Source organism: Myxine glutinosa, chromosome 11, assembly GCF_964187855.1.
Source record: "Myxine glutinosa chromosome 11, kmMyxGlut1.1, whole genome shotgun sequence".
In the NCBI taxonomy this organism is placed as follows: Eukaryota; Metazoa; Chordata; class Myxini; order Myxiniformes; family Myxinidae; genus Myxine; species Myxine glutinosa.
Window position 1 is genome coordinate 45564481 of NC_136271.1, and position 27262 is coordinate 45591742.

A 27262-nucleotide genomic window follows, 5' to 3' on the forward strand; every position below is an offset into this window, starting at 1 on the left:
CCATCAAGCTATTCCAGACCATCAAGATCGGTGTCAGAGGCAATTGGAAGCCAATTCAAACTGGGCTGATTCTATCCACATCATCCGTGATAGACATAGCCTCTGATCTTCTGGACGCTGGCCACAAATTCTTGCTTACATCGCGACTTGCACAGGACTGCCTGGAAAATCTCTTCTCGGTTGTTCGAATTCGAAAACCAGTGCCAACGCCATTAGAGTTCAAGTACGCCCTGAAAACCATCAGTTGCGCCCAGTTTCTGAAAGTCGCTCGATCAGGCAGCTACGAAGCCGATGACTCGGCATTCTTGGCTGAATTTCTGAACCAACCAATAGCAATTCCAATGGAGATGAAAGATATGCCAAACATCAATCTTTCCCATGCACAGAACATGACAGAGCTATCATCTGCTGAACTTGCTAGCCTTTATCACCTGGCTGGTTACTGTCTGCACAGTATTGAAAAGAGTCAGAAACACTGTGCTGTGTGCTTCACGGAAGCAGTTAAAGGAGCCGGAGAACATGACCACCAGTCATCCAAGCTCACACTGTTGAAAGAGTTTCGAGAAGGCGCCCTGGTCCAGGTCTCGAACAAAGTGTTTGACATGATACTGTGTGCAGAGTTTTTGTTTCGCCAAGTTGAAGCGTCTTTGATCACAGGTACCAACATCAAGAAGGAAATACTGACAAGGGTAGAACTGCGCACAAAGGACGTCGACCTGCCCGACTGCCACGGCCTGAAGCAGAAGATACTAGCAAAGTATATCAATGTACGACTTCGCATCTACTGCCAGAAAATGAACGATGAAAGTAAAAAGAAATATGCAAGAACAAGGACTGGTGGTGAATTGGGCAGCAAGAGCATGGGAATGAGGAAACTGGTAGATAATTTAAAGTAAACCCTGTTCATGCAGTTCCAGTCTGACAATATTGTGACACTTGTGCCATTGACAGTACTTCTGATTGAGCTGATCGCATGCTGGTTTACTCTTCACTGCTATGACAAGATTGCACGCAAGATCCCATGTTACCACATCACTTGCAGCAATTAATGTGAATCTGAATTAACTTAAGTATATTTAAGGTTCTCTAAAGCCTTCGATCATATTCAACGAGACATGTTGTGGAACAAACTTCAAATCTTGGCCGACATGGCAATATTATGAAATTTCTCATTTCTGTGTATGATAATGTAAAATACTGTGTAAGAATTAATGGTTTTTTAACAGACTGGTTTCCGATAGATGTTGAGTCAAACAAGGCTGGAATTTAAGTCCGCTCTTATTCTCTATGTATATTTGTTATATAGTGGGAAATGGACTGGTTTGTCGCCTGTGTGAGCTTCCTTGTGTTGGGCATTCGAGTGGGGGAAATGGTGTCGTGTGTAGTCAGGCGCAGAGAGCGCTTGTGAGTTGACAGAGGACATTGAGCTCAAGTTGTGTGATGTTGGTCATGTGACCAGAGTGGCAACCTGTAATTGGTTGAGGCTGCAATATAGGTGCAAGAGATAGGAAATACTGTCTTTTCTACACGTGTTGTCGAGGAAAGCAGGCTGTGTGTGTGGTGTGAAAGAAGTGAAATGGTCATGTGAACTCCCGGGGTCTCTTCTCTTCGTACGGGGTCTCTTCTCATCCACGTGGCTGTCGTGAGGTCTCTTGCACTCATCGCAGAAGACAGATGAGGTCTCTTCTCGCCGTATCGTGAGCAGTCTCTCCGTCTGTAGTCATATTCAAGTCTTCACTTGTCGGAGTAGTGATGAGTTTCACTTGTGAGGAGTGAACGGAGTAGTGATGAGTCTCACTTGTGAGGAATGAACGGAGCAGTGATGAGTCACTTGTAAGGAGTGAACGGAGTAGTGATGGTGTCTCACTTGTGAGGAGTGAACGGAGTAGTGATGGTGTCTCACTTGTGAGGAGTGAACAGAGTAGTGATGAGTCTCACTTGTGAGGAGTGAACGGAGTAGTGATGAGTCTCACTTGTGAGGAGTGAACGGAGTAGTGATGAGTTTCACTTGTGAGGAGTGAACGTAGTGGGATGAAGTGTTGGTCTGGTCAGAGTGTTGTATTACGGGCAGAGTTTTCTTACGGTCTGAATGTATGAATCATGTTCTGTACTGAATGTATGAACCAAGTTTTGGACTGAATGTTTACTGTGTTGGCCTCATCGTGTTCCTGGTGAAATTAAACAAGTTATGGTGAATACGACGTCGTATCTGTGCTTTTCCATATCTGTTCGACTAGACGAACCGTGCACACTGCAGGTATTTTAAAAAGTTTTTTCTCTGTTTAATTACGGCTTGGCGCAGTCGAAAATTAAGTGTTAATTAAGTCGCCAGCTATGAAACATATTAATCGATCAGGCAATATCCATCAGAGTTCTGGGCAAGGGTGTAGTAATAAATGAACGTTTCAATCTTACTAGATGCCGATGACGTTTTCCTTATGTCAGAGACAGAAGCTGACTTGCAGCTTGTTAAATCATTACAATGGAAATTGAATATAAATGTCGATAAAACTAAAGTTGTACACTATAGAAATATGGCAATACCACGTACAGAATTTGTTTTAAGTGTGTTAGACTATATGTCGGCTGGAAGTCCTACACCGGAATTGCTCTCGGCACCCTTTAAAAAATATTGGATATGCCCACACTCCTTTCTAAAAGTTATTAAAATTCAGAGAACGACAGCATTGGTTTGTCTTACTTATAATGTTAGCTCTTATATGCAGTGTTGGCTTGTAATATGCATTGCCATACCACTTTTAATATCACCACACAGCTCTTTTTCACGGCAATAGCTGAGTTTTTGACAAAACAAATATCACCTGTATGTAATAATAAGACTAAATATGTGTAGTAATTTTTTTTTTAGCAGGTTTAGAATATATCACCCCATATCGCGAATGTACATGTATATCTAATCCGACACACTTAGACACAAAATGGCGTCCAAATTTGAGTTGACACAACTCTCTATATACAGGGACTCTAACGTATACCAAGTCTTAAGAAGTACCTGTTTTGGGGCTTCGGGGTGTTTTGGGTCTTCGGGGTGTTTTGTGTCTTTGGGGTGTTTTGGGTCTACGGTGTGTTTTGGGTCTACGGGGTGCTTTGGCTCTACGGGGTGTTTTGGGTCTTCGGGGTGTTTTGGGTCTTCGGGGTGTTTTGGGTTTTTTGGTATTCAGGGTCTTTGTGAGCCTCAGGGCCTTGAAGGGTATTTTGAGTCCTTGGGGTCTTTTTGAGCCTCAGGGCCTTGAAGGGTATTTTTGGTCTTTGGGGTCTTTGGGGGTCTTCAGGGTATTTTGGGTCTTCCGGGGTCTTGGTGGTCTGAAGGGTCTTGGGGGGAATTAAAGGGTCGTCAAAGGTCTGAGCGGTCTCAGCAGTCTTAACGCAATTAAGAGGGTTAATTCAAAGGGTGGTAATTTTATTGGAAGAAGAAGAATACGTATTCGTCGCATATAAACAGAGCGACAAACATAGCGACATAATGACATAACCATATACGTTTGCTCTATTATAATAAGATGTAGAATAGACAAATTAATATTTTGGCCGAAAGGTCAAAGGTGAACGTCACATAAAATCGTCAATTTTCATCCAATTGACTTGAAATTTTAAGAATTTGCATTTTGGGTCACTCAATTGGTTCACCACTCAAAGGCTAGAAACTGATTTGTTTTGAGGTCAAAGGTCAAGGTCATAAAATCGTCCATTTTCATCCAATTGACCTGAAAGTTGAGCAGGGTTTGCATATTGGGTCACTGAAACCTATTGCTTTTGAGGTGAAAAGGTCAAGGTCATCTAAAATCATCAATTGTTTTTTAGTTTATTTTAGCTGTTTTCGTCATGTTTAGCATACGGAAGAAGAAGTCCGAATACAAAGCGGACGCTAACGGGCTTTGTATTTTCATATGCTTTCTAGTTTCTATTTGGAATGCAACTTACGAATGCCTCTGGAGAATTTTTTTTCCCCTATCAACATTGACCGAAGAATATTCTGGTTGGAAAATGCTTCGTCGCCCCTCCCTGGTGGCCATTTCAAAATGTGTGCAACCAAGTATTATCATCCGAGTGTGATTAAAGATCCAAATGATGCAACAAGAGAGATGTACCAATATCATACGGTTGCTGTCAACACTTCCAGCTGGTGCAAGACGTTTCTCCAGACGACCAAACTGAACATGCCGTGACAACAGCAGAGCTGGCCAGGCGTCGTACATCTCGGTCATGGAGGTTGGGGTCTCCTCTCGTTTCCTGAGGCCATCGATGCGAGCCACCGGGTTAAATACCATTATCCGGTCACTGTTGGCCACCTGGGTATTGTATGTATGTTCTGTCGGAGTAACAGAGCACGACAACGACGATTCATGAGCATTGAGCACGCTGATGAGGAGCAACCACAACGATGTATGGTGGGGTGAAAAAGTATAACTCCAGTATAAATTATTGTTGCGAATATGGCATTTGGCCTCCATATCCGCTTGTAAATATTCCCCTATTTCCCCAATACTCCCCAACTATCCCCAATCCCCCATTCCCTAGTCCCATTGCCTGTAAATAACACTCTGTAGAACCGACCTTCCCCTTTTTCCCCCATTAAATGTCGTGCCCAGGTCCACCGCATCTCACGTAGACAACTTTCGGACATCTTGCTAGTTATTCTTAGTCTATGTCAGTTAAGGACTCGTTTCCATTAATTATGACTCTTCGTTGCACCAGAATGTGATTGTATGGCACCAGTAGTGAGTTTAGGACCTTCCCATACCTCCCCGCATCTCTTCCCCATGAAGAAGCTACAACAACAACAACTACAACAGCAGAGGGGGGCGGCGCGGCGACGGCGCGGGGAGTGTGCGTCCTCACACCGGCTCGGTTAGCCGCCATGACCATGCGCTCCGACGGGGTTACCACGAAGGGGCTGGCTGTCAGCTCCTCGTCAAGGGCGGAGCCTGGTAACCCCCCCCGCACCCAATAAGAAGGGCGGACCGATTCCATCTGGGGCGGAGCTAACGAGCCGAGGGCGTGTCACTCCCCGCCGGATATACGAAGCGACTCACCGGACGTGACGTCAGATGCGCCCCCAGCTTGAGACGACAAGACGCCACCTCGAGCGCTGTGAAACCTCCCGCATCTCTGGACCGGACCGGGTCGATTCTGCCCTGAGCCCAGGTGCACCTGGAGCCATCGCTACCCGCCTTTCCTTGCCATCAATCCCCGTGTGAGTCAGCCTTGTCCCGTTTATCTGTCGTCTGTTGGGGTTAATATAAGTGTGTCTAAGTGCCTGTCTTTCTATGATGTCCCTCTTGTAGTTGTAATCTAACCTTCCGCCTTAATATAATCTCCTCCGGAGGTCTTGAGAACCGTATCCCTGGTGTCGTGTCATTTTAATCCCAGCCGTGTGTCTTTTCCTTCATTGACCTAGCGTAGCGCGACTAGTCAACGTTCGAGCAGAATCGGGTAAACTGTGCAGACGTGGTCATACCAAACCGCTCGGTAAACTAACATCCACCACCGCGTCTGTAACAATTGGTGTCGAGGAGTGGAATTCGGACCCGGGACTAAATTTATTAGGCCCAAATTTGTAGTAGAATCGATTCGGAGTGCGTTTCCCGCGCGAAATTATAACGGCGAAATTTGATTTTGTTATACGAAAATAAAAACCCGAATTTTGAAAGTCGCGCTATGGCAGACCAAGACAGCTGGGGTCCGGTAGTGGAGAGTGAGGCAGGGTCGGTCCAGGACCAAATTGAGGGACGCGAGGAGAGCGAAGCAGTGAGGGTAGCAGGTTCGCAAAGTAGCGCCGTCACGCACGAAGTAGCGGGCGCGCAAAATGGCGCCTCGCAGATGGCCACGGCGTCCACGTCCGCGACCGTGGCAGCGCCCCTGGTGGATTTGAACCTTTTTTTTATACAAATAAAGGCCCTTATGGCCCAGAATAGTGAGCGATTGGAGGGCCAAATGGGGGTAATGGGGAACCGGATGGATGCTCAGAGTGAGCAATTGGGGGTAATGGGAAACCAAATGGGGGTAATGAGGGACGAAGCGAGGGGTACTGGTGAGGGATTAGACAATAATTTTAGGGGATTAGACAATAATTTTAAGGGATTAGACGAGAAATTTGGGAAATTAGACAATAGATTAGGGGAAATACAGGAGGGGTTAATGGGGGTAGAAAACAGAATGGCCGCTCAAGAGAATCAAATGGAAGGGATGCAAAAAGGGTTAGAGGGGTTAGAAAACACCATGGAAGGCAAATTGAGGGACATGAGGGACCAAGCGGAAAGGGAAGTTAAACAAATGGAGCAGCAGATAGAGGGGGTCAGAATGGGGGTAGAAACCAAACTGGATGCTCACAGGGAGGAAATGGAGCAGATGAGGGTGGCATCTGGGCAGGAGATGCAAGTGATGGGAGAGGAGATCAGAGGAGGAGTGAGTGAGGAGGTCGGAGGAGTGCGCGAGGAGGTGAGGCACTGTAAGGAGCACATGGAGAAGGAGGTGAGAAAGGGGACTGTAAAGTTACAAGGGGGCATAGAGGACCTGACGCAGGAGGTGGAGCAGCTGACGGTGGGACAGACGGAGTTAGTGGAGCAGGTTCAAAGGAACACTGCGGTATTAGGAGGTTTAAAAGCGACACAGAAAGAACTAAAAGATGACTTGGTAGCGACGAAGAGGGAATGTCAGATGGTACGTGAGGGACTGACAACGAAGCTGGACGAGGTGATAGAGGTAATGGAGACGAAGGACCGGCAGGTGAGGACGCACATGGAAACGGTCAAGGTAGCCTTGGAGGACGAGCTTGAGGAGACGTACCGGGGAATAAAAGAGGTGAAGCAGAAATTAGAAGAAGTGGAAGAAGGGGTGAGCGAAATTAAGAAGCGACGGAGAGAGGATAAGAAAGAGATAAAAGAGGAGATAAAAGAATTGGTCCAAAGTCTGTGTTTGGATCGTGATGATGTGCTCATTAACCGGATGAGGGATTCGCAGGTGATGGAGGAGAAGCGAAGAGGAAGAGGACCCGGTGTAAGTGGTGACCAATATGGTCGTGCGTATGATGCGCCAGGGGATTTAAGAAGCTTGGGGGTCGAGATGGACCCGGGTGTTCGTGAGAGGCCGTTGGTGAAGTGTGCGACAGGTCTGGTGTGCGAAAAAGGAGGTGTGCGAGAAAGTCCGACTCTGGGGTGTGTGAGGACAAAGTGCGTGCCAAGGAGTGAGGGTGCTGGCGAGAATGAGTCGGTCGTAGCGCGTGTGCGAGGGAGCACATGGAAGCGTGGTGTGGTAAGTGTTACAGAGGGTGTGACGGGAGAGTGTGCGCGAGAAAGGTGTGTGACGGACAGGTGCATGGGGAAAGAGTGCGCTGTCAAAAGTAAGGAAGAGTGTCCACCTGTGGTGAGTGTTGCAGAGGGTGCAACGGGAGAGTGTGCGTGGGGAAGGTGTGTAACAGACAGGTGCATGAGGAAAGAGTGCGCTGTCAAGAGTAAGGGTGAGTGCGCTGTCAAGAATGGAGGTGAGAGTAGTGAGAGTGACAAAGAGAGTGAGTTGGTTGTGACAGGTGAGCGAGGATGTACACCTGGGATGGAAGGATGCACACCTGGAATGGTAGAGCGTGAGTGGGAATGCACGCTGGAGTTGGTGGTGAGGCACGTGGTGAGGCACGCACATTCGCACGTGTGCGAATGAGGGCACACCTGTGATTGTCACAGAGGAGGTGACCGAGGAGGGGGTGCGAAGAGGTGTGTTGGTGAGGTGTGCGACCAACGAGTGTGTGCCAAAGTGTTCGGTGGTCAGGTGTGTGACCAAGGCTGTGAGTGGAATGAGTGTACTGAGGTGTGTAAGGAAAGGTACGAGGAGAATGGGAACGGCTGGATGTGTGAGCAAGGAACGGGCTGCGGGGTGTAAGCATGCAGGTGAAGCATCGACGTTACACGGGTTAGAGGTTAGGTCGACTTTTAGCCGAATCGGGCCCTCGGTGCGTGCTGGGCCTCGCTTTGAACGGCCGCGTCCGTGCTCCACGAGGCGGAGCGGGCAGCCCGATAGAAAGGGTCGTCATGGCGACCACTTTTTGTTGAGGCATTCCGGCAGGTCGAGATCGGGACATTGGATGGCTCCACGCCGAGATGGTGCGTGGGATCTCGGCCCGGGTAAGCCCCTGTCCCTGCACCGAATGCGGGACGTGTCCAGCCGCTGGCACAAAACAACCAGCATCCATTGCTTGGCTTTACGAAGCCGGGCTTTGGACAGGAATTGGCGCACCGAGAGGCATTAGTGAGTAGACTGGGTGATGAGGTTAGTGTTTTGGACCCAAAATTAGAGAAAAACAAAATTTGATGATTGGCAAAGGATTGGCAGTAATGATTGGCAGATGATGGGCAGTGATTGGCAAATTTTTGATTTGTGGAAATTTGATGTGCAAAATTGGTAGTGAGCGATGGGCCCGGTGGGTAAGGGGGGCATCCCTGCCACCCTTCCCATGGTGGGGGCAAAGGAGCAATAGATTATGGGGTGTATGGCAGTGAAAACTAGCCAGGGTGGGTTAGGTTATATTGATAGGGCCCTAGAAGATGACATTAGGTAACGTTAAGTTTAGTTAGTGACTGATACCTGTAGTGGGGACGCAGGTAGATTAGTGTGGATGATAATGACGTGGGAGCGCAATAGTTTAAAGGGACGACTGGGAAGCGCAAGTTTCAGAAGGGAGTAGTTAGATGAGATGATGCTGTGTGAGAATGGAACAGGTGTGATTGCACAGGTGTGCAACTGGACAGGTGTGTGGAGCAGTGTATGAGTAGTGAGTGTTGTGGATCAGCGCGAATGCGCTTGGGGAGAGAAGGGTGCAGGTGGCACCAGGTGTGAGAGCACAGGTGTGCAGGTACAGGTGTGTGGAGAGAGTTGGAGTAAGTGGTACGGAGTGGTGTGCATGGTGCGAAGGTGTGGATGGGGAAGAGTGGACCCCTTTCACGAGTACCCGGGGCGGGTAGTGTAAGTGTTAGGTAGAGGGTATAGGTAAATTGTGGTTGGAAATTGGCATTTGTGGTGCGGTTGCAGAATGGTGTTGTGAATGGGTGCATTAGTGTTGTGGAAATGGCTGGGCGTGTAGCCTGTTAGTGTGTGTAGTTGGTTGGGCACTCCACCACTGTGAGGATGTCGGCCAGGTGAGGCCGCAGGTGGGCTCTGGGAGCCAGTAGAGTTGTGGATGGGGCCCGAGGATCCGGAGGACGGACCCGGGTAGCCCAGTGCCAGAGAGGGCACCGAGTGGGGAGAGCGCCAGAGGGCCTTCCCCAGGTAGTTAGGTTAGGGTGAGGAGCAGGTAAGCTCGGAGGCAACTGCAGTGGTGGAGGTGTGCAGGTGGGTAGACCCACTGGGAGAGGTACACGCCACAGCCCAGAAATTGTGCGAGGGCACCGGGAGATGAATCGGGGGAGTGAGACCCCAAATTGAAAAGCACCACAGTTTGGCCAATGGGAATTGGTTTTTAGAACCCATAGTGTAAGAGGGCCAATGGTTTGGCCGGAGAAAGACCCCGGGTAGTGTAAAGTTGTTAAAGTCATTTAGGAAATAGTTAGGATTGATGAACCTGTCGCACCATACGCAGCCACTTGCCTGTGGTGATGATGATGACTCCACACCTGTGTTTTCTTTGTTTGTGTTGCAGAAATGAGAATTGCTGTGAGGATTTGTGAGACGCATCACGACGTGGATGAGACATTGGGGTGATTCCATCTCTCCCTCCCTAGGAGGGACTGATGATGAATTGGTGATAGCAAATTATGATGTTGAGTTGGAGATGGCAAATTTTGATGAAAGTTGAAAATGGCAAATTTGATTGGTTAGGAGGGAGAGAAGACGAATTTGGTTTATGGGAGGAACGGGGAAGACAGTAGGGACGTTTGTTGATTTGTAAAATAGATGTTTATGGGTAGTGTTGTGTTGTGTGGATACAGTAAGGGGTAAGGGAGGGGCCATGTAGGTTACCTGGTGGGGGGGGGGGAAGCGTACGGTAGGAACGTACCTGTCTCACCTGGTTCCCATGTGCCCCTAGTGTGCATTACCTAATGTTGCGTGCACTTTTGCGCCCTTACCACCTTACTCACTTGTCTGCTTCTTTTGTCTCCCACCTCCGAGGATCTGGCTTTGGGGCAGAGAGAGAGAGGAGAGAGAGGTGCTGGCTTCGCAGTTGTGGGCCTGCACTTTCGCTGCTTGCTGCTTGGATCGATACACCATATGGACCGCAATGTTTGTGGCCACCCACAATGGACCGCAGTTCTTTTGCGGCCAAGCACCACCCGTGGATGGACCTATGGGTCAACGTGGCACCGATGCCATACAAGGTGAACCACTAACAGTTGGCCCCCTGAAGGCCACAATAAAGAAATGGACGCGGTTGGCGCCTTTCTTTATTTTTGAAAGAAGTAAGAAGGCCAAGTGCACCACACGAAGGCAAGACCAGCGGCAGAACATCGGCCGGCTGCGACACCACCGGTGATTTGTAAACACTTTATTGGTGCACCGGATGGTGCTCACTGTGTGATGGGGTGGTGCTTTTGATGCTTGGAAGGGGTGCTCTGCACATTATTAAAGGCCGTAGGCCACAGAGCACTCGTGGGTTGGTGTATCGATGCTGGCATGCGTGCTCTCTCTATGCATAACATCTGCATGTGTTCCTCCAGAAACAGGTCCTGGATCGTAGTGTAAATAGCAGCGTAGTCGTGTAAATAATGCTCCCTACCGGCTGTATGTTTAGTTTGCGAATTCTTTCCGGATTCGGTTATCCTGTGGGTGTGTTTCTGAGAGGAGAAGGGTGCAACGTCGCAGGGGGACATATTTACTCATTTGTGAATATCTGTAAAACTGTCGCACTCAGGGTAGAGTTAATAGTAGAGGGAACTACATCTGAGTGCCACACTAAAATAGGCAAAAATTTATCGGGTCGGGACGCCCCGAGGGTAGAGAAGGGTGCAATGTTGCGAATATGGCATTTGGCCTCCATATCCGCTTGTAAATATTCCCCTATTTCCCCAATACTCCCCAACTATCCCCAATCCCCCATTCCCTAGTCCCATTGCCTGTAAATAACACTCTGTAGAACCGACCTTCCCCTTTTCCCCCCATTAAATGTCGTGCCCAGGTCCACCGCATCTCACGTAGACAACTTTCGGACATCTTGCTAGTTATTCTTAGTCTATGTCAGTTAAGGACTCGTTTCCATTAATTATGACTCTTCGTTGCACCAGAATGTGATTGTATGGCACCAGTAGTGAGTTTAGGACCTCCCAATACCTCCCCGCATCTCTTCCTCATGGAACTACAACAACAACAACTACAACAGCAGAGGGGGGCGGCGCGGCGACGGCGCGGGGAGTGTGCGTCCTCACACCGGCTCGGTTAGCCGCCATGACCATGCGCTCCGACGGGGTTACCACGAAGGGGCTGGCTGTCAGCTCCTCGTCAAGGGCGGAGCCTGGTAACCCCCCCCGCACCCAATAAGAAGGGCGGACCGATTCCATCTGGGGCGGAGCTAACGAGCCGAGGGCGTGTCACTCCCCGCCGGATATACGAAGCGACTCACCGGACGTGACGTCAGATGCGCCCCCAGCTTGAGACGACAAGACGCCACCTCGAGCGCTGTGAAACCTCCCGCATCTCTGGACCGGACCGGGTCGATTCTGCCCTGAGCCCAGGTGCACCTGGAGCCATCGCTACCCGCCTTTCCTTGCCATCAATCCCCGTGTGAGTCAGCCTTGTCCCGTTTATCTGTCGTCTGTTGGGGTTAATATAAGTGTGTCTAAGTGCCTGTCTTTCTATGATGTCCCTCTTGTAGTTGTAATCTAACCTTCCGCCTTAATATAATCTCCTCCGGAGGTCTTGAGAACCGTATCCCTGGTGTCGTGTCATTTTAATCCCAGCCGTGTGTCTTTTCCTTCATTAACCTAGCGTAGCGCGACTAGTCAACGTTCGAGCAGAATCGGGTAAACTGTGCAGACGTGGTCATACCAAACCGCTCGGTAAACTAACATCCACCACCGCGTCTGTAACATTATTATATGAGACATGCTAACAAAATAAATCATCTATATACTAGAAGAGTCTACTCATCGCTTCGCTGATGGACCAATTAGTCGTGACGTCTATTGCTGCTAAAAAGGGGAGGAGGGATGGGAGAGGAGAGAGATATATACTGCATATACATCTTGTCGGTGGTGTTTTGGTGCCTTTGACAGGCCCTCCGTTTTTGGGGAGCGTGAGGGGGAGAAGGGAAAGAGGACAACTTTACCCGTGCGAAGAGTGCTTACAACTCAGTGTTGCACAGGTAAAAAAGAAAATTGTAACACCGTCTGCCACATCACGACCAGGCAGTGCTACACGGTACACATTTACATAGATAATGTATGCCTACCCCACACCCCCGTGCGAGGCCACGGCCCCAACGTTGTATTTGTATGACGATTTTGGAGTTTGTAACTTAAAGGATGCGGCTATGCATAAGGAACAAAGAAAGAAAGCCAGAGAGAGAGAGAAAGACAATTGCATTTATATTGTCACGCAACTCCGATTAACACCAGAGTTGCGGATGCCGATTACGAAGGCTTTAACTCCCGAGGCGTAAGCTCAATAGCGGATTCCAAAATCAACACCTAAAACCCTTAAGCGCGTGGAATGGAGGGGAACGGCGAGAGCCCCGCAGCCTTATCTATCAAAATCAAACACCCGGTAAACTGCGTTCAGATATATGTACAAAAATAATATAAGGGTTTATTCAAATGAAAAAGGCAGGACAGGAAAAAGCACGCGCCCGTAATAAATATCCTAATCGGGATCCCGCATACCAGACCTCAAATACAAAACGGGGGAATATGAATTAACAAAGAAACACGTCTTTTGTGTCAAAATGTACGCGGATGCGGCCTTATCTTGTCTTTGTCGTCTTGGTGGCTGCCATCCAACACCGCTCCGTCCGGCCCGATCGCACACCACAAGGTCCCTCGCTCCAAGTCCCACAAGGCCTCTCAGCACCGAGCACCATGCACCAAGCACCGATCACCATGAGGTCGACAGCAGGACAGCGAGCTCCACTCGGGCTACACCTCAGCCCAACTCGGGTCGGGATCTCTGAACGACTCGACCGGGCTGCTCAAAACAACTCCCTATGGCTCAACTGCCAACTCTGCGAACTGCGCACTGCGAACTGCCAACGCAACTCGGGCTCTCTCTCCTCGTACTGAACTCAGGATCTCAACTCAACTCGGGTGCACACAAACTCTTGACTCAGACCTCACTCAACGTGCTGAACTCTCTACTCAGGATCTCAACCGAACTGCCGTCTCATCTCAACTGCCGAAAATGGCGTCCTGCCCTCGGTAATATCTCTGGCCGATGACTCCAGCATTGGCGCACTCCTCATCCAATCAGAGCCTCCCCCGGCTCGCCGGCTTGTCCAGGGGCACGCCCACTGCGCCACTGCCACTCCCGTCCCCGACTCCGTGGTCACAGCACGAGCTATGCGAGGTGGGTAGGCCTCTCGGAGGTGTAAATAGTGGTGGCCAATTGTGGCGGTGTTCCAGCCTGATTTCTTCCTAAGTCATGTCAGGGGGCAAGGCGTCATTTAGTGTTGTACTAAAGGTCCTAACTAATGTTTATGTGGTCTGCAGTGCCATAATGGACAAAGGTTTGACTACTAGGTGAGACATGCAAGGGCTCTACTGATTAACCCCTACACTAACTAACACACGAATCTCCTGGTAGATTCACAATTATACACCTTAACCGACAAAACACCTAAACATGGACTTATTACAGGAAGTGTTCCTTATCGCGACATCTCAAAGCATGTTACCTACTCAGATCTACTCTGCTCTACATTTTGCTCTACCAAATTCGTAACAATATATCCAGTATATTGTCTCTCTAAAATCTTTATTTTATTTTAATTGAATTATATACTGCCGGACACTGCCATTCGCAGAATCCGCGTATTCGCGGTAGATAAAATGCGACATGTTTTTCTATTCGCGGAAAAATGTCCCGGAAATTCGCGAATTTTTTCTATTCGCGGCTGTGTTCCGCGAAATGGAGGCGTTTCCCCCTCCCCCCCTATTCGAGGCCGTGGTCCACAAATTCGCGGGGTTTTTTCTATTCGCGGCTGTGTTCCGCGAAATGGAGGTGTTTTTTCCCCCCCTATTTGAGGCCGTGTCCCGCAATTTCGCGGGTTTTTTTTCTATTCGCAGCTGTGTTCCGCGAAATGGAGGTGTTTTTTTCCCCCCTATTCGAGGCCGTGTTCTGCAAATTCGTGGGTTTTTTTTTCTATTCGCGGCTGTGTTCTGCGAAATGGAGGTGTTTTTTCCCCCACCTATTCGAGGCCATGTCCCGCAAATTCGTGGGTTTTTTATATTTGCGGCTGTGTTCCGCGAAATGGAGGTGTCCCCCCCCCCCCTATTTGAGGCTGTGTCCCGCAAATTCGCGGGTTTTTTCTGTTCGCGGCTGTGTTCCGCGAAATGGAGGTGTTTTTTTCCCTCCTATTCAAGGCTGTGTCCTGCAAATTCACGGGGTTTTTTTATATTTGCGGCTGTGTTCCGCGAAATGGAGGTGTTTCCCCCCCCCCCCCTATTCGAGGCCGTGTCCCGCAAATTCGCGGGGTTTTTTTCTATTCGCGGCTGTGTTCCGCGAAATGGAGGTGTTTTTTTCCCTCCTATTCAAGGCTGTGTCCTGCAAATTCGCGGGGTTTTTTTCTATTTGCGGATGTGTTCCGCGAAATGGAGGTGTTTCCCCCCCCCCCCCCTATTCGAGGCTGTGTTCCGCAAATTCGCGGGGTTTTTTCTATTCGCGGCTGTGTTCCGCGAAATGGAGGTGTTTTTTTCCCCCCTATTCGAGGCTGTGTTCCGCAAATTCGCGGGTTTTTTTCTATTCGCGGCTGTGTTCCGCGAAATGGAGGTGTTCCCCCCCCCCCCCCCCATTCGAGGCCGTGTTCCGCAAATTCGTGGGTTTTTTTCTATTCGCGGTTGTGTTCCGCAAAATGGAGGTGTTTTTCCCCCCCTATTCAAGGACGTGATCCGCAAATTCGCGGGGTTTTTTTCTATTCGCGGCTGTGTTCCGCGAAATGGAGGTGTTTCCCCCCCTCCCCCACCCTATTCAAGGCCATGTTCGGCGAATTCGCGGTTTTTCAGGGGCGCAAAAAACATTTTCACGAGCCGCTAGCTTGACACATTTATAAAACCCATCTTTCACCAGCCATGCATAAAGCAGCTGGACATACTACACAAAAAAACATCTTCTACAAGCCACGAGAATGACCTGCTTATACTGTACAGCACAGTACCGTACATTCACGACTGTGACTCGCATTTTCATGGCTTTCGCGGGCGCGAATTTTAGCCGGACTATAATTGAGAACTTCACGGGATGTTCCATCAGATGTGTAAACAAGTCAACTCTGCAAATTACAAAATGAAAACGCTTCGGGGGATGTTCCATCAGCTTCAAAAACACGTCAACCTCCGCGAGTTCTAGAATGCAAATGCTTCATTAATCATATTATTGAAATTAGCAGATAGGCTCAATACGGCATCATCCGATAACATCCCCCACAAACAATGGGCAGAGTACCTCCCGCAGCTACCCATAATGCTCGCATTCCTACATATACAGACTGTGTCCTTGATCTCAATAATTGTTCTCGTCCCGTTGCTTTGACCTGTGTTTTTGACTCTCGCTCTGCTCATCGTTCAATCTTGGCTCCCAAGCACAAGACCAGTGCCGGAGATGCGTCGACTACCAAAAGGCAGAAGAAAGTGATGAGCCTGAGCCAGAAAGTAGATCTGCCCAAGAGGAGAGAGTGTGCGGCCTCTGTGTGCAGGCATTACGGCGTCAACGATTCCAACATTCGCTACATACGGAATAAGGAGAAGCCGATTCGTGAGAGAGTTTCAGCGAGAGCTGCATTGAGTACGAATGTGGTCACCCATGCCCAGAATTTCCACATGGAAAGGATGGAAAAGACTCTCAGAATATGGATCGAGGACAACACGCAGATGAGGGACTTCATGCTGAAAACCATGATGCTGAACGGTTCCATAAACCCGCTCATCGAGGACGAGTTGGACACCATTCCAAAGGTTTCCGAGGAGGCAGAGGCGGGCAGTAATGTGGAAGAGGTGACGAGGTCCAACCTCACAGTCCAGTTCCTGGGCGAGTTGCTGCAGGACATGCGGGTGATTGTCGATAAGGTGCAAGACGCTGACCCAGTCGTGGAGAGGTACCTCAAGTTCAAGAGGGGCTTGGATGATGTGCTGCTCCCATAGGCGCCCGTGGACCTACGTAACTTCCGGTTAGTGCACCCTTCGCGACAACAGTCACGTGATTGGATACGTTGAAAACAAACCACAAAAGGGCACGTGTTACAGCCGGAAATTATGGAAACGGTGTAGGTTATTTGATCATAACTCGCTTAATTATTGTCTGATCTTTAAAATTTTACCTTTCCGACAAGCTAGAAGTAATTCTATTTCTAACAATATAAAGTTTTATGAAAAATAATACGAAATGTTTGTATAGCCGCCCGCGGAACCACGTAACTTCCGGTTAGTGCACCCTTCGTGACAAGTCACGTGATTGGATACGTTGAAAACAAACCACAAAAGGGCACGTGTTACAGCTTACTTCCGGTAGTCTCGCCCTCACCTATACAAAGAGCTGCATCAAAATGTTGGGCAAACTGTCAGGCATGGAGTTGTGTGGTTACCATCATGCCTGTTATGCAAGGTTCATGAGGAAAAGAAACATAGATCGTGCTCGGAAACGCAAAGCAAGAGTTTAAAAGTCTTTTTTGATGTCCTTTTCTCAAGAGTACACGGGGTAAGGGGTTCTATAAACTCTCTAGTTACCTCTGCTACCGAAGGCGGATGATGGAGATTATGTTTTCTCCTCTGTCTGTTTGTTTGTCTGTGAGCAGGATATCTCAAAAAGTTGTGGACGGATTCAGATGAAATTTGGTTGACGGGTTGGGTATGTGAGGAGGACAAATCGATTCGATTTTGGTGAAAATCCGAATCCAGATACGAGACTTTAAAAAATATATTTAAAGTGATTCTTCAACATTGAGAGATCAGTGCGATCAGTGGGATAAAAAATGTAAACTGTTCAGTCTGGTGGAGGTATGCACTCTTCGTCCTGTATTTGGTGTTCCATTTTTATTTCATCAACAGTGCTCTGAAGCTCATGGACATGCTTGTACATGTAATGAAGTGCAAGAGAAGACGAAGAAATATCGATGTACTTCAACACAAAGTACTACTACATCAGTAAACGATGAATAAATTGTGGTATAGGAGATTTAAACCGAGGATCCTAACATCATGAGCCAAGTGCCCAGGTGGAAATATCAAACAGCCTCCAATACCTAAGGTATCTTTCAATCCAATACCTAAGGTATCTTTCAATCCAATACCTAAGGTATTGTTATGTCGGTGGGGTAGCAATATGTAGAGCCAGATAGATCTGTGTAGGTAGGTATTCGTCTGTCGCAGTAAGGAATCTGACCTGTAATAAGTTCTGTGTGTGTAGGCGTTTTGTCGGTTAAGAGTATACCTGTGAGCATACCAGGATGTTCGAGTGATAAGTAGCGTAGGGATTAAAGAGTAGCGCCCCTGTGTGTCACACCTGGTAGCTAAACTTTTGTCCCTTATGGCAATGCACACCAACATAGACATGTAGTTAGGTCCCTAGTGCAACACTAAGTAATTCCCTTCCCTGACATGACTGTGAAAGACGAACAGGCAAGGAAACCAGGCCGGGGCACCGCCGATGATGGCCGCCGCCAATTACCCCTCCGACATGCCTAGCCACCTTGAGTGCCACGCGCTATGACCATGGAACAGGGAACGAGTGACGGGGCAGCGCGGTAGGCACGGACCTCCAGCCGGCGAGTCGGTGGAGGGCACTGATTGGGTGGCGCGCCGGGGCTGACGTCACCACCGCGGGAAGGTTATTTCAGGGAGCGCCGAACACCATTTTCTGTCTTGCAGCTTCCTCTTGCGTCTCTCTTGCGGTTTGTGCTCTTGTTTGCGCAGCTAGTCCTTTTGGACATCCGGCGCTTCGTCTTGCGCAGCCCGAGTTGAGTTGAGTCATAGCCCGAGTGGAGTTCACGTGCTGCTTGCACGTTTTGCCTTGGGAGAGCTGACTGGGGCGTGGCAGGCCGATCGTGTGTGAAGATCGACCTCGCTTGGAGCCCCTAGCCTGCGTTGGACGCGTGGTGCTTTTCCTGCTGTGGGACCTCGTGGTGCTTGGAGCGGTGCTGGGTGCTGTGGTACTGGAGCGAGGGACCTCGTGGGTGCATCGGGGCCGAACGGAGCCGTGTTGGACGGCGGACAAGACAAGACGAGGGACAGATAAGGCCGCACGCACCATTTTACACACCACGACGAGAGAATTCTTTTCGTAATTCATCCTCCTTTGTTTGTTGTTGAGTCTGGTGTGCGGGATCCCGATTTAGGACATTTTATTACCGGCGCGTGCTTTCCTGTCCTTGCTTTTATTTGTAATAAACCCTCGTATTATTTTCCATCCCCTGTTAAACCTGTGCCCGTGTCGAGTTATTTCCCCTTACGTCGGTGCGCTGGAGCTACGTCGGTGCGCTGAAGGTAAGCGCTTGCGCAGCTTCCATTTTCCTTCATCCTCCCGCGCGACCGTAGTAAAATCCGTGTTTGGCCGTCGCCTCAATGAAATCCATTCAGGCCTATCCGTGACCTTCTGGTGTTGACCGGAGTCGCACGTCAACTGGTACTTAGTAGTGGGATTGAACCCTAAAAAAAATTGGTGTCAGAGTGTGGAGAATTTGAACGCAAAATTCTTTAGTTGGAGGCGATTAATTTGTATAGTCGATTGGACTACGAGACGCTGACTGCGCGTCATTAAATTTAATTTTATTCCGGTTGGAAAAGCCACGGGAAAGCCGCGGGAAAGCGACCTTTACGGAGGAGTAGGTGAGCGGTATGGAAGGAGAGATGGATGGAACTAGATGCGGGAACTAGAGGGAGTGAGTCGGAAGTAGTTGGGGTAGAGGGTAGCAGTGGAACCTCCCCCGCCATCAAGACGGGCCCGATGGATTTCCAGGCCTTTTATGAAAACATAAAGAATGACATGAGGGCTCAGAATGAGTGAATGGATAACAACATGAGGGATATGAAGGCTCAGGGTGAGCGGTTGGAAGGACAAATTGGGGAAATGAAAAATGATATGGGGGAAATGAAAAACAAAATGGATGCTCAGGGTGAGCGGTTGGAAGAAAAAATTGAGGGATTGAATAACAAAATGGACTCCCGGGGGAATGAATGAATGGAATGAGTGACAGTTTGAAGGAACAAACGAGTGAATCGAGGGAAGGACGAACGAATGGTGCCGTTGGGGCACAGGAGAAGCCAACGGTGGCAAAATTTGAATCGGAACGGGGGGGAAGGCAAATTGGGAATTGCAGCGGGAACGGCATGTGTACAGGTGAGTGTGGAGTGCCCACAGGTAGATGGGGAGACTGCAGGTGCAGAGGTAAATGGGGGATGTTTCACACATCGTGGCCTGGGGGTTTGTCGGGACCGGGTGGATGTCACAACACCCCAACAGGGAGATGAATTCGAGATGGTGCAGCACCAGGGCGGTGGTGCAGAGCAAGAGGGGGTAGAGGTATTGGGGGTCCGTGTAATGGAGCCGCACCGGGTATTTATTGGGGAAAGGGATTGAATTGAGGGATTGAATAACAAAATGGACTCCCGGGGGAATGAATGAATGGAATGAGTGACAGTTTGAAGGAACAAACGAGTGAATTGAGGGAAGGACGAACGAATGGTGCCGTTGGGGCACAGGAGAAGCCAACGGTGGCAAAATTTGAATCAGAACGGGGGGGAAGGCACTCAATCCCTCTCTAGTCATAGTCAACGTGTGGCCCTGAATGGGTTTCTCTCATCTCCTCTTCCTGTTCAGGCTGGAGTTCCACAAGGCAGTGTTCTGGGCCCTGTGCTTTTTCTGGTCTTCATCAATGATCTCTCTGACTCTCTTGAAAATCCTCTGTATCTCTTTGCTGATGACTCTACTCTCTGTTGCTCCATTCTTCATCCCTCAGAACGGCAGTCTGCAGCCTCCTCACTCTCTGCAGACCTGGACAAAATCACAGACTGGGCAAACAAGTGGAACATGTCTTTCAATCCTGACAAATCTCACACTCTTACGATGTCTCTCCGAAAAGACCGACTGGACAACCCTCCCATCCACTTTCTGAATAATCCTCTCCAAGAAGTTCTGTCACTCAAGCTTTTGGGTCTCACTATCTGCCATGATCTTTCCTGGGAAAACCACATTTCAAATCTGGCCTCCAAAGCCAGTCGCCGACTGGGCATCCTCCGTCGTGCGAAGTCCTTCCTTGGCACACCTGAGCTCCTCACCACATACAAGGCTTTCATCCGCAGCTCAATGGAATACTGCTCTCCCCTCTGGGCTGGTGCTCCTGCCTCACACCTAGCTCGTCTTCACGCTGTTGAAACCAAAGCATTCAGAATCATTGGAATCTCCCGCGATGAAGCTAACTCCAAGGGCCTCTCACTCACTCACCGCAGGCAGGTTGGTGGTCTTTCCGTCTTCTACCGATTCCTCTCTGGCCTTGCCCCCCCCAGCTCTCTCTGGGCTCTGTCCCGCAAATATTCCTACAGGTCGCACAAGATCTGCCTGCAACCCTCTTATGGTCAAACTGCCAAAATCAAGACTCTCTGCTCACCTTCACTCCTTCATTCCTCTTTTCTCCCGCCTCTGGAACAAACTCCCTCACTCTCTTCAATCCCACTCCACCCTCCAGGTCTTTAAAACAGCTGTTCACCACCATCTCTTATCTTCCCCCATCCAAAACCTTGATCTTTTCTACCCCCGCTAATTTCACCCCAATTCCACTTTTTTGAAATGCCAACTTCTGTCCTGGAGGTCCTTGGTGTCCTTGTGTTTTATACTTCTCCCTCCCCCCCCCCCCCTTCCCACGCCTCCTCCCCCCAAGCCCTCTACCTTCCGCACATCTCCCTGCTCTCAAATGTTGTGTTTGTGTGCTTCCCCTTCTCTCCCCATCTTGTTTTCCGCTCCCTCGTTTTGTGTGTTTTGTTTGTCTGGTTGATTTGTTTGTGAAGTAAATGTTAGCTCTTTCACGAGCCTCGATTCAGTATACAAAAAAAAAAAGAAAAAAAAAAGCCTGTCGGGGCCGCAAATGATGTGTAATGATAATGAGCATGATTTGATCCAGCGGCTGGGGACCTGGGAAAGTCCCATGGAGGTAGAGTTTGACTGGGCCCAAAGGAGCCTGGGTGATGAGGTGAGTTGGTCCGAGGAGGTGGTTGAGGTGACCAAGGGGACCCTCACCACGAACACAAATTGGGAACAGGAGGCTCCAAAATTGGATACCCAGCTGGGGGAGTGTTTTGACTCCGGGCTGGATTTGGACCTTGGAGGATAGGGAGATCGAGCCTCAGGAGATTTGGTCTCCGTAGGGAATGTGGAACAGCTGCAGGGAGGGGCAGAACAACCTGAGGAGGTTGTTACCTGCAGCTGCGGTTTGGGACGGGAAATGCAAATTGTTAAAAGAAAATCTAAAATAAAATTAAAATGGGAAATTGATTTCGAGCAGCCATGGAGGGAGTTGGTCCCCGGGCTGTGGAATTTGGACAGGGGGAGGTCATTGGGGATGGCCTCGGGCAAAAGTTGCCCCTTTAAAAATTTGGGAATGCCAGCCCGCTGGGGGGCTGTGCTGGCGAGATTTGGACGTGGGGTCCAGCCTTGGGTGTGGTGGTACGACCTGGGCCCCACGGGGGTCTGGTGGAGTGTGGCGTCCATTTGTCTGTCGGGGCGCAGCCCAAGCTGGTGGCTCAGGCCGGCAGGGTCACTGGACCCTGGTGGGGGTTAAGACCTCCAGGGTGTCCGAGGTGGTTTCACAAGCCTGGGATGGCATTTATTGAGGACCACTTTGGGGAGGTGTAGTGGGTCGTGCTTTGGTGGTGGCACTGCGGACAGCCAACTTGGTCCTGATGTGGTGACCACCCGGGCATGCGGCCTGACACCCTCCTCCTGAGACTCTGGGACAGCCGGCATGTGATTACCTGCCGTGCTGTGCTGGGCTATGGACGCGGGTCGAACCGCATGGACAGGAATGAGACAGCCTGCCGGACAACCATTGGGGCATCTGTGGAACGTGATGGTGTGAGAGTGACCTTCCACAGGTGTTCCGTTATGATTTATGGACTCTCGGTTTGGGAAGAGAGCCACGGGAGTGATGATCGGGAATGTGTAACGAGCCGAGCATATGGGCCATGCTCGGCTGGCATGTGTATGGCAAAGCATCTTTCTTTGGTGAAATGAGTGAATTGTGAAAAATGTTTGGCATGGGTAATCTGTGGGTTAGATGCAAATTTAAGGGTGAATTTTGTGAAGAGAAATGGTGGACACTGTTTTGTGACACCATTATTGATCCAGGTGTGTAGACCAAAGTGTTGGAGGCTATGATAAAATTGATAGGGTAGCAGGACACAGCTTTCAACTGGTTGCGGGGGCGACTGTCCTGATATTTGGGACGCGGAGTCATGGGGATGTAGTTGTGTAGTTGAGGGTCAACGTGGTGCTATGGGTGTCTGAGGTGTGTGGACCATATCTTCTGGGTGGATCTCCTGGTGGAGCATGGCTGTTGACTGGACCTTGGTGTGGTCAAGTGTGGGTGAGCACTGGGGTGCTGCGGTTCTGTGGACTGCGGGATGAGAGGGCGGCATAGGTGACGTGAGGGAATGCCACGCACTGCGACCGTCTCCCCCAGGGCTGAGGTTGTGTGTACGGTAGTGTGTGTTGTGGCAGCAGGTGCTCACCACATTGGCCAGCTGTGGCTGGTGCAGCCGTGTTCCTCGCAGGGGGCCGAAGGAGGGATAGTGGGTCGCACCCTTGTGGACACTCATGGGCGTTTTGGCGTTTTGACTGCTCACCTTGTCCCGATGACCCTTGCACGGTAGAGGTGCAGAGCTGTCATGGCCACAGGTAGTTGTGTAGTGATGATCACCGTTGGATGCGGATCCACATACCTGCCAGTGTAGTGGGGACAAAAGAGAAATTTGGAGGAATTTGATAGGCCCAAGGATAAATTTTGGGATTGTATGGGTGAATTGCACTTTGGACCTGACCAACCGGAAGTTACCTGCACATCAAGGTAGAGGTAAGGCCTTGATGGTTACTGTCCCAGGCTCCAGGACTTGCTATTTAAATTGGGGACATGTAATTTGGAGTTGGGAGGCGGGTGAGAGTGATGACATGGCCGGTGAGGGGGATGGAATGGGTGCCACTGAGTTGTGGGTGGCGTTTGTTTATGTGTGGAGGTGATGTGTTTCTATGTGGTCGTGAGAGTGGAGATAATGGAGAGTGAGTGATGATTATTGAGTTTTGAAATGTGCTTTTGGAAATGTGTAATGGCAAATGTGAACTGGGATTTCACATGTGGCAGGCCATGGCAAAACTTTTGTAACATCTTTTGTACTGAAGGAGCTGGGGCTCCCACGTCGATCGGAAGAATGGACGCGACAAAAAGCTGGAATTCATCCGAGTTGCTTTAATCAAACCAAACACTCAGGCACTCTGAAAAGCCCGTTTATCGGGCAGCAATATATTGTAACGATTTTGAGAAGTGTGTAACGGTTTTTTGAGAAGTGTAACAATTTTGGAGGAAGTGTAACGAATGTGAAAACGTTACAATGTGAACGTTACAAACGTACGGTACCACCCTGTTAATGTAAATAATGGTCGCAGTCAGCGTCCTAGTTAATTGCATGGAATATACACGCAGGTCACGATATATCTTTTAAATAGTGTATTTCCTTATTCCATGTAGGCTAAGTATGTGTTTTCCCACTAGATTGACTTTGCATTGTATCAAACAAAATAAGCGTAGGCCCTTCCAATTTCCCCAAAACCTCCCTTCCATTTGCCTTCCGCATTTTGGTCGGTTTTTCTCTTCAACCACCATTGGCCACGAGGTAAGGTTGGAGAAGAAAGGTGTGTCTCCACCTCGTCAGAAGAGGGAAGGAGTGAACCGGCCCTAACAGCCAATCAACACCGCGGTGAGTGACCCGGTAGGCGTGCCCTGGGAGTCGGCGGCTTGATTTCGCCCGAGGTGATAAAAGCGCCTGCAGGGGACTGCTTAGAGAGATGAGCTGGAGCCTGGAGATGACCCTGGGAGAGGAGCAAAGAGGCTGCACCAAAGAGAGGCGGTGAGATGCGAAACGCTCCAAGCCAAAGAGGAGAGGTACTCGGAAAGGAAACCAGCTTTGGAGAGACGCGCTGAAAGGAGGGAGACGGCTCCACCAGGAAGAAGAGGAGCAGGTGTGCCGAGCCAGCGCGTGACGTCTACAGCAGCGGATACGCGACGGAGGATTTTCCCGCCAAAAACCGCGAGGAATTGAGAGCTGCTACCTCCGGCCTGGCCTCCCTCTCCAGCAATCTACCTCAAGCCCTACCTGCCTGCAATATCCCCCCGTGTAAGTGTGAACGTCGTCTGTCCTACTCGTTGTCTTGGGGTTAAGTAAAAATGAATAGGGTAAGTTAAGGATTCGCTGTGTCACTGTTTCTTCCATCCTTTGCTGGTGTGCGTATAATAAATCTGTTCTTCCTCCGTATTCTTCTTCTTCTTTTTCATTCTCTTGCGATCGCTTTAGAGATTTCCCGATTGAATATCCGTGGGGCGATCTGGTCAACGTCGGGTGAAATCGGGTTTTAATCGGGGAGTAACTGTTCGGACGCGGTTAAATACACCACCGCTCGGTCAATATAACATCTAAAAGCCGCGTCTGTAACAATATATACATATTATCCCGGAGCGTTTGCCCAGGAAAGGCGAGAGGGGGCGTGGCCCAGCGTCCTGGCTGCGGCCTGGCAAGTTGAGGGCGAGCCTGCCCGGGCGTCCTGGACGAGCCCGGCATGGTGATCGCTCCGCGTCCTTGATAGGTGCAAGGCGATTGTGAAAACCCAGCCGTAGCCGCTACACACGTCCCCCCAGAATCGACTTGCACCGGCAGGGTCAATTTGAGGGGGGTCCTGATGACCCGGCCGAAGCGACCCCTGGCGGGTCGTGGGAGGGGGTCCGGTGTGGTGGTGGGCGGTCGAGTGGGGGGCACCGTGGACGGGGGGCAGCCTCGCCGCGGCGGAAGGGCCACCCGTGGTGGGTGGTCGACGTCCACGTGCGCCGGCTTGAGGCGGTCCACCGCAATCCGGTCCGACCTGCCGCCGATGTCGATGACGAACGACTTGTCGTCCCGTCGCAGCACCCTGAAGGGCCCGTCGTACGGCGGCCGGAGTGGCCCCCGATGTGCGTCATGATGCACAAAAACATACTCCGCTGTGCGAAGTGCTGGGGGGACGTAGGACTGGGGGTCACCGTGGTGGGATGTTGGCACGGGGGCAAACCGTCGGGCGGCCTCCTGGAGGTCCGAGCGCTGGTGAGCTGCGGACCAGGGACTGGTAGCGTCGGGCACGAATTCGCCCGGGACGCGTAGCACCTGGCCATAGACAAGCTCGGCGGTGGATGCTTGGAGGTCCTCCTTGGGGGCCGTGCGGAGGCCCAAAAGGACCCACGGCAGCCGGTCGGCCCAACCGCCGTCTTGAAGGCCGGCCATGAGCGCGGCCTTCATGGAGCGGTGGAATCGCTCGCACAACCCGTTTGCTTGGGGGTGGTAGGCCGTAGTACGGTGGAGCTTGACCCCCAGGTTGCGGGCGACCGCGCCCCACAGCTCGGAGGTGAACTGTGGTCCGCGGTCTGACGAGATGTCCGCCGGTGCGCCGAAGCAGGCGACCCAGGTGGCGATGAAAGCCTGCGCCACGTCGGCGGTGGTGGTGGAGACGAGGGGAACGGCCTCCGGCCACCTGGTGGTCCTGTCCACCATGGTGAGCAGGTGTGTGAACCCCCGTGACGGGGGGAGGGGGCCCACCAGATCCACGTTGACGTGGTCGAAACGTCGTTCGGGCACGGTGAAAGGTGCCAGCGGGGCCTGGGTGTGTCGGTGGACCTTGGCCCGTTGGCAGGCCGTGCAGGTGCTGGTCCAATCGCGGATGTCCCGACGAAGGCCGTGCCAGACGAATCGCGCCGACACCAGCTTCTGGGAAGCTTTCCGGCCCGGGTGGGAAAGGCCGTGGAGGGAGGCGAAGATGCGGCGTTGCCAGGTGACGGGCACGATGGGGCGAGGCTGGCCTTGGGAGACGTCGCAGAGCAGGACAGTGTCCGCGAAGGGGATGTCGGCCAGGCGGAGGCCCGTGTCCGCCGCCCGGAGGGCTTGCACCGAGGTGTCGGTGGTTTGGTCCGCCGCCATAAGCGCAAAGTCCACGCCCAGGTGGACCGCGTTCGCGCTGGCCCGGGAAAGACAGTCGGCCACGGCGTTGTTTTTGCCGGCGACGTGCCGGATGTCCGTGGTAAACTCCGACACGGCGGAGAGGTGGCGCTGTTGGCGGCCCGACCACGGCTCCGTGACCTTGGCCATGGCGTAAACCAACGGCTTGTGGTCGACGAACGCCGTGAAAGGTCGGCCCTCCAGGAGGTGGCGGAAATGGCGGACGGCCAGGTGTAGACCGAGGAGCTCCCGGTCAAACGTGCTGTATTTGAGCTCGTTCGGCCGGAGCTGCCGGCTGAAAAAAGCGAGTGGCTGCCAAACCCCGTTCACCCATTGCTCATGTACGGCGCCCACCGCGTAGTCGGAGGCATCCGTGGTGAGGGTGATGGGAGCGTTGAGCACCGGGTGAGCGAGCAGTGTTGCTTCGGCGAGGGCCCGCTTTGATCTTTGGAAGGCCGCATCCATTGCTGCGGACCAGGCGATGTCGTGCTTGGCCGGCTTGCCCCGGAGGGCTTCGTAGAGGGGCCGCATGAGTTGAGCAGTGCGGGGCACGAAGCGGTGATAAAAATTCACCATTCCCAGGAATTCCTGCAGGGCCTTTATGGTGCGGGGACGCGGGAACGTGGTGATGGCCTCGACCTTGGTTGGCAGCGGCACGGCCCCGTTCTTGGTGATGTGGTGGCCCAAAAAATCAACGGCCGTCGTGCCGAAGTGGCATTTGGCCGGGTTGACGATGAGGCCGTGCTCGCTGAGGCGCCCGAACAGTGTTCGGAGGTGGAGGAGGTGCTCGGCCCGGGACGTGCTGGCGATGAGGATGTCGTCCAGGTAAACGAAAAGGAACGGCAGGTCACGCAGCACGCCGTCCATCAAGCGCTGGAACGCCTGAGCCGCGTTCTTGAGACCAA

General features: G+C 51.0%; 1 protein-coding gene across 2 annotated transcripts in view; it reads right to left on the reverse strand.

Moving 5' to 3' along the window:
* Positions 1-27262, reverse strand: part of DRC7 (dynein regulatory complex subunit 7) — a 171447-nt gene that overhangs the window by 49694 nt on the left and 94491 nt on the right. For both annotated transcript variants that reach the window (XR_013624950.1, XM_068130594.2), the window contains exon 11: positions 4110-4330. Coding sequence is in view for 1 of the 2 variants with exons in the window: in XM_068130594.2 (XP_067986695.1) it covers positions 4110-4330 (221 nt within the window). In the remaining variant the exon portion in view is untranslated. The remainder of the gene's footprint in view (positions 1-4109; positions 4331-27262) is intronic.